The 7,544-nt window shown below is 47.7% G+C and overlaps 1 protein-coding gene across 3 annotated transcripts in view; it reads left to right on the top strand.

Moving 5' to 3' along the window:
• The window catches only part of tsc1b (TSC complex subunit 1b), a 61,876-nt gene that overhangs the window by 51,315 nt on the left and 3,017 nt on the right, over window positions 1–7,544 (top strand). For 2 of the 3 annotated variants that reach the window (XM_054744731.2, XM_054744732.2), the window contains exons 18-21: window positions 71–181; window positions 2,694–2,816; window positions 5,143–5,330; window positions 5,960–6,133. In XM_054744731.2, coding sequence (XP_054600706.2) covers window positions 71–181; window positions 2,694–2,816; window positions 5,143–5,330; window positions 5,960–6,133 — 596 coding nt within the window. Of the gene's footprint in view, window positions 1–70; window positions 182–2,693; window positions 2,817–5,142; window positions 5,331–5,959; window positions 6,140–7,544 lie in introns of all 3 variants that reach the window. The other variant, XM_070552563.1, reaches the window with a different exon arrangement.

Here is a 7,544-nt window from a genome sequence, read left to right on the forward strand (position 1 = left end):
ATCTTTCCTAAACGGACCGATCCATTTTAGACACCAGTTTGAATCCTAATCCCAATCTGGTTTCCCACAGAGCAAGTCACAGGAGTGTCAGAAGAGGTTGGATGAACTGGAGGCAGAACTTCAGCGGGCCAATAACAAAGTGTGCCACACAGGTCACCTCCTGAACCAGATGATGGTCAAGGTAGAGGAAATGCTGGTTTCTTAAAGACTAAGTTCACTGAGGAGCAGTTTAATTAATTTTTTTTTTTTATATGAACAGTCGCTCTGAGTTTTTCACACAAGCTACACGTGAACACAGTCTTCTGCCCCCAGCTGATAGAAAACAGACGGGAACGCTCCGATGAGAGAATCCTGACAGATCCACGTCACACTGTCGCCTTCAGCGGTGTGAACAACTCTTTACCTCCTTCCTGATTTCTTCTTCTTCTGCATGTTTGTCACACAGAATGTTTCTGACCATAAACACATTTAACCGTTAGTCAAAGATAACACAAGTAAACACAAAATGCAGTTTAGAAATGATGGTTTTTGTTATTTAGGGAGAGAACAAAGTCCAAACCTACATTGCCCTGTGTGAAAAAGTAATTGCCCCCCTTGTTAAAAAATAACCCAACTGTGGTGTTTCACACCCGAGTTCAGTTTCTGTAGCCACCCCCGAGCCTGATTACTGCCACACCTGTTTCAATCAAGAAATCACTTAAATACGAGCTGCCTGACACAGAGAAGTAGACCAAAAGCACCTCAAAAGCTAGACATCATGCCAAGATCCAAAGAAATTAAAGAACAAATGAGAACAAAAGTGATTGAGATCTATCAGTCTGGTAAGGGTTATAAAGCCATTTCTAAAGCTTTGGGACTCCAGCGAACCACAGTGAGAGCCATTATCCACAACAACAACAACATGGAACAGTGGTGAACCTTCCCAGGAGTGGGCGGCCGACCAAAATTACCCCAAGAGCGCAGAGACAACTCATCCGAGAGGTCACCAAAGACCCCAGGACAACTTCTAAAGAGCTGCAGGCCTCACTTGCCTCAGTTAAGCTCAAAGTTCACGACTCCACCATCAGAAAGAGACTGGGCACAAATGGCCTACATGGCAGATTTCCAAGACAAAGACCAGTGTTAAACAGAAAGAACATTAGGGCTCGTCTCAATTTTACTAAGAAACATCTCGATGATCGCCAAGACTTTTGGGAAAATACCTCGTGGACCGATGAGACAAAAGCTGAACTTATTGTCCCGTTACATCTGGCGTAGAAGTAACACAGCATTTCAGACAGAGAACATCATACCAACAGTAAAATATGGTGGTGGTAGTGTGATGGTCTGGGGTTGTTTTGCTGCTTCAGGAACTGGAAGGCTTGCTGTGATAAATGGAACCATGAATTCTACTGTCTACCAAAACATCCTGAAGGAGAACGTCCGGCCATCTGTTGGTCAACTAAAGCTGAAGCCATCTTGGGTGCTGCAGCAGGACAATGACCCAAAACACACCAGCAAATCCACCTCTGAATGGCTGAAGAACAACAAAATAAAGACTTTGGAGTGGCCTAGTCAAAGTCCTGACCTGAATCCTGTTGAGATGCTATGGCATGACCTTAGAAAGGCGGTTCATGCTAGAAAACCCTCAAATAAAGCTGAATGACAACAATTCTGCAAAGATGAGTGGGCCAAAATTCCTCCAGAGCGCTGTAAAAGACTCGTAGCAAGTTATCGCAAACGCTTGATTGCAGTTATTGCTGCTAAGGGAGGCCCAACCAGTTATTGGGTTCAGGGGGCAATTACTTTTTCACACAGGGCAATGTAGGTTTGGATTTAGTTCTCTCCCTAAATAATAAAAACCATCATTTCAAAAGTGCATTTTGTGTTTACTTGTGTTATCTTTGACTAACGGTTAAATGTGTTTATGGTCAGAAACATTTTGTGTGACAAACATGCAGAAGAATAAGAAATCAGGAAGGGGGCAAATAGTTTTTCACACCACTGTACATCTATGGACTCACCCTTCTGGACTCACGACGGGGAAGGCTGTCGTTGGTGTAGCATCCAGAAAACGTCTGCTTGTAGAAGCTAACTGTTAGCATTAGCACCTCCACCACAGAGCAGAACTCCTCCTACATCAACATTGCAGAGCAAACTGAGTTCATGGTGGAGTCACGCTTCTGTTATCCAATCAGAGGAGAGATGTCTGAATATCAGGAAATGACTCCAAATTCTGCCGTCTTCACATCGACTCTCCTCTGGCTCACTTTTAGTCCCTGAAACAGGAGCGCCAGAGCTTTTTTTCCACGGAGATCGACTCACAAGGCTTTTGTTTACACGAGAGACCACTGCAGATGTTTTTATTTAAACAGTTTTTCATTATTAGATGTAGATGTTTAATGGCATTCGTCTGAAATTAAACCGATCCACAGCTCTGATTAAAGAAAGCTTAAGGTCAGGAAAAGTGTGCATTAAAACACGCTGATGGGTGGTTTTAGTTAAATAACCCTGGTTTTGGTTGAGGTTTGACTTTTTCTGCCTTCCTGTCGAGAACAGCCACGCTCACACACACGACACCTGGGGGATGTGTGTTTGGTGGATGTTCTCACAGACGATGTTGATTTATACCCGGTCACGTCGGGCCCGGGTTCATTTGTAACGTTTCTGATCCTTTGTCCTCCAACATCCATTTTGTCTCGTTTGTCCTTCAGTTGAGCAACAGCGAGAGCACCCAGCAGCAGATGAGCTTCCTGAACAAGCAGCTGCTGCTCCTCGGGGAGGCGCATAAGCTGTCCATGCAGGAGCAGCAGCACACCAGCACCAGTAGTGTAAAGGTACGATGGCAGGGAGTGGGCCGCTTTCAGAAGTAAGGAGCGCTACGAGGTGGAACAAACGGACGCAGCAATACTTTACTCTGCAGGACGGTTCCACAAATAAACAAGATTTATGGACAGAATCATCACGAACAGGTTATGTTTGTTAAAATCAGGCAGTTAGCTCTGATGAAGTGGTTCCGTTGTGTTTTCATATCTCCGATTAAAAGATGAAGCTAACGTGAAGGAGCTTTGAACCAGCAGGGAGCGATGTGTCTTAAGCCTGAGTCATGCTTCTGCGTCAGTGCGGAGACACGCAACGCCATTATCCAGCAGGCCCGCAAGGACGGACGGAGTCGAGCTCTCTTTTCTAAACATCCCTCCGCCGAGACAGAGAACGCAAGCTTGTGATTGGTCAGGACGCCGCTGTCGTCTACACTGCCACCATTGCGCCCTCAAAAACATAAAGAGAGCCGAGGATAACTAGCGGCAGACACGGAGAAGCTTGAAGAATGCCTCGTGAAAAACTCTAAAAATATGAACGTTTAAATCCCCCGTGACCGTCGTCGTCGTCTTCCTCCGCTTATCCGGGTCCGGGTCGCGGGGGCAGCAGCCCAACTAGGGAGCTCCAGACCGTCCTCTCCCCGGCCACCTCCACCAGCTCCTCCGGCAGGACCCCAAGGCGTTCCCGGACCAGATTGGAGATGTAACCTCTCCAACGTGTCCTGGGTCGGCCCGGGGGCCTCCTGCCGGCAGGACATGCCCGAAACACCTCCCCGGGGAGGCGTCCAGGAGGCATCCTGACCAGATGCCCAAACCACCTCAACTGACTCCTTTAGATCCGGAGGAGCAGCGGTTCTACTCCGAGTCCCTCCCGAATGTCCGAGCTCCTCACCCTATCTCTAAGGCTGAGCCCGGCCACCCTACGGAGGAAACTCATTTCGGCCGCTTGTATCCGTGATCTCGTTCTTTCGGTCATTACCCAAAGCTCATGACCATAGGTGAGGATTGGGACGTAGATCGACCGGTAAATCGAGAGCCTGGCTTTCTGGCTCAGCTCCCTCTTCACCACGACAGATCGGCTCAGCGTCCGCATCACTGCAGACGCCGAACCAATCCGCCTTTCGATCTCCCGATCCCTCCTACCCTCACTCGTGAACAAGACCCCGAGATACTTAAACTCCTCCACTTGAGGTAGGACCTCTCCCCTGACCCGGAGTTGGCAAGCCACCCTTTTCCGGTCGAGAACCACGGTCTCAGATTTGGAGGTGCTGATCCTCATCCCAGCCGCTTCACACTCGGCCGCGAACCTACCCAGCAAGAGCTGAAGGTCAGAGCTGGATGAAGCTAGGAGGACCACATCATCCGCAAAAAGCAGAGACGAGATTCTCCTGCCACCAAACTCGACACACTCCACACCACGGCTGCGCCTAGAAATTCTGTCCATAAAGGTAATGAACAGAACCGGTGACAAAGGGCAGCCCTGGCGGAGTCCAACCCTCACCGGGAACAGGTCCGACTTACTACCGGCTATGCGGACCAAACTCTCGCTCCTCTGGTAAAGGGACTGAATGGCCCTTAGCAGAAAGCCACCCACCCAATACTCCTGGAGCGTCCCCCACAGGGTGCCCCTGGGGACACGGTCATAAGCCTTCTCCAAATCCACAAAACACTCCCCGTGACTGGAGGAGTGAAAAGATGCGCAGCAAGCGTTTTATTTGTGGATGTAAACGACAAGAAACGTGGGTGTGGAGGTGGCGAGCGCATGAAGAGGTGGAGGAGGATGAGAGACAAACTTGTCTGTGTTAAAAAGTCTCTTATGTACAAAAACACAATATAAACACACTATCTTGGACCGATACATGACAGGATACCACAGAACAGCGCTACGCCCTCTGCTGTCCTGGCGGGGAATTGCTTTGCAACACTCTCCAGGAGATGAAGAAGTATGAGAGCAAAATGTCTCCGTCTGTCCATGCGTGTTTGTCTCTTTAGGAGCTGACGGAGAAGCATGAATCAGGCTTTAGTTCATGCCATAAGAGCCCTAATATGGCTCCATGTCGTAGCCACTTAGTAAAAGTAAGTATGGTTAAATTTAGATAGTTTACCAGCCCAGTCAAACAGGTAGATCTACCGTACCTACCTGTTTGACTGGGCTGGTAAACTATCCACCTGTGGGGAATAACGGCCACAGACTCGATTACAGGTGGAAACGAATCATCACAGTAGTTTACACACACACACACACACACACACACACACACACACACACACACACACACACACACACACACACACACACACACACACACACGAGTCTTTATCTGCTGTGGACGTCCTCTCCCAGGAGACCCAGATGCTGCAGGTGTCTTACATGAAGGAGGTGGAGACGCTCCGGCTGAGTCTGCTTGCTCAAGGGCAAAAACTGGAGGCAGCGCAGCAGCGGGTGGCCGAGCTGGAGACTCACCTCTCTAAGAAGGAGCATCTCATCGCAGAGCAGAAGAAGTTCCTCGAGGACGTCAAGGGTCAAGCGAAGTGAGTGTTGGTTTAAATCTGGAAATCTCAGATTTTCAGTGATTTGTTTTCCACCTTCCTTCCTCCAGAGTCAGACGTTAAAGCCACAGTGTGTATACTGTTTATTGTTTACAAGCAAATTCATGTTCACAAACTTGTCCTTTTTCATTAATATTTCTCACCCAAGTCTATTCTCAAATTTCCTATTAGCTTGAAAGTTTAGATTTTTATACACGTGGACTGTGGCCGACGCTCCACTGTCACGCGCCATCTTGAAATATGGTAGCTTTTGTCGTCTGGAGCATCGTCAGAGGCTCTGGATTCCCCGAGACTGACAGCGAAACAGCTGAAACTAAATAAAACTGTTGAGAGCTAGAGTGTCATTTTCTATGTGTGACCCCCCCCAGCAGCAGTTGGTGCTACAGCGTCTCCCTCTCCCCTGCAGCCGTGCATGCACCGCATTGCCTTTTTTGATGGATGTGTGCTTCTGTAGCAGCAATGCCTACGCTGAACTGTGTGGCGCTTAAGTGTTGAATGTTTTTACACACTGTGCCTTTAAAGCAGACCACACACACACACACACACACACACACACACACACACACACACACGCCTGTTCTAATTCTCCTCCCTCTTTTTTCCCGTTGCAGGGCGGAGCTGCAGGCTTCAGACTGCAGGTATCACGCACAAAGAAGAATCACTCAGCTGCTGCAGACTGAACTGCTGCAGCTCTACAGCCGAGTAGAGATGGAGGCCCCAGCCCCCCCCACCAGCAGCAGCTGCAGCTCACCTCCACCAGGCAGAGCAGACAAGCATCCTGCAGACTCCAGGTCAGCTTGTTTGCTGCTTCTGTTTCCCATTCACATGAAATAATATTACCTAATTTAATCACACCAAGCTGTAGGTGTAAATGTCAGGAAACCAAAAGTAAACACATGGTTTTTATTTTTTTTTATTAGCCTGCAGGGGTTCAAGTTTGCTCATCTGTTTGCACAGATGCTGATTAGATGAGAAGGCTGTTTGATTCGTGTGTGGTTGTAATAATATATAAGAACATTTTTCAGCCTTTCTGTTCCTCCTTCTCTGACGTTATTGAGCGGAGAACGTCTCACCCCACCAGTGTTGCTAAGAAACTGCGTGTGTGATGAGTGGAGGACCCAGGGAGGTGCAGCGGTCCGGTAGGACCGACAGCCGGATGGTGCAGCCGCTGGTTTCAGACCGAGCCGTGTTATTTACAGAGGTTTAAATGCGAGAGCACCACTTCATGCATTGAGATGCATGTTTAAAGCTAAGCTAAGAGGTATTTGAAGCTAGCTTATATTGCACAATTGCCATTGTAGCTTATGACTTTGCAGTGAGTTGGTGGTTTATACCGCAGCTAGCTGTGGCTAAAGGTTAGCACGTGTTACCTCCTTGTTGTACTGGATGCATGTGCAGTAATCAGCTAGTAGCCGCCAATGTAGTCCTGGAATAGTTGTGTTGCTCCACTACATTTCTTCTCCAGGTGTAGTTTTAGATATGGTACGCTTCAAGAACACGAAAAGTTCAGCTGCTCAGACCGGACCAGACCAGACAGGTACAACACTGCAGCAGTATCAGGGAAATTTCAAAATAAAAGACACGTGTAGATTTCTTATTGCTAAATTAGTTTTAAAGTGCATCGTTTCTTGTGTCACCTCCTTGGCGGAGGATGAACAGAAAATCAACAGCAGACCTTTTGGACGCGTTCCACTGCAGCACCAGATGTGCAGAACACATTCACGGCCACTACATGTGTGGAACTCCCGGCAGGAGGGAACTCGCTGCGGGAAAAACGCGTCTGGTGGAATTCCCGGGTTACCATAAACACGGCTAGCATTAGCAATAGCTGCTGTTTTCTTTCAGAACCTTATTTAAACAGAAGCTGTGTGGTTGTGTTGTTTAGTAACAAATAGTTTTAAACACAAAGAGCAAGTCGCTCCAGATCAACATTTTTTTTTGCTGATAAACGATATAAATGACCGTCCGATCGTGCTGTAGATGTGTGTAGTCAATAACTCGGCCCTTTAGTGCATCCTAGTTAAAATTTAAATAATCTGCCTAAGACTGTCAGCGATGCACCGTCGCCAGGCAAAACCTCAGCACTGCATTTGAATTTAAATCTGCCATCGCTATTGGCCAAGAGGTACTCTATGATGTTAGGTGGTACATTATGATGTCACAATGTCGTGAGTGTGTGTATTTGTTAGAGACTCC

This window comes from Nothobranchius furzeri, chromosome 6 (genome assembly GCF_043380555.1).
Source record: "Nothobranchius furzeri strain GRZ-AD chromosome 6, NfurGRZ-RIMD1, whole genome shotgun sequence".
NCBI classification, from domain to species: Eukaryota; Metazoa; Chordata; class Actinopteri; order Cyprinodontiformes; family Nothobranchiidae; genus Nothobranchius; species Nothobranchius furzeri.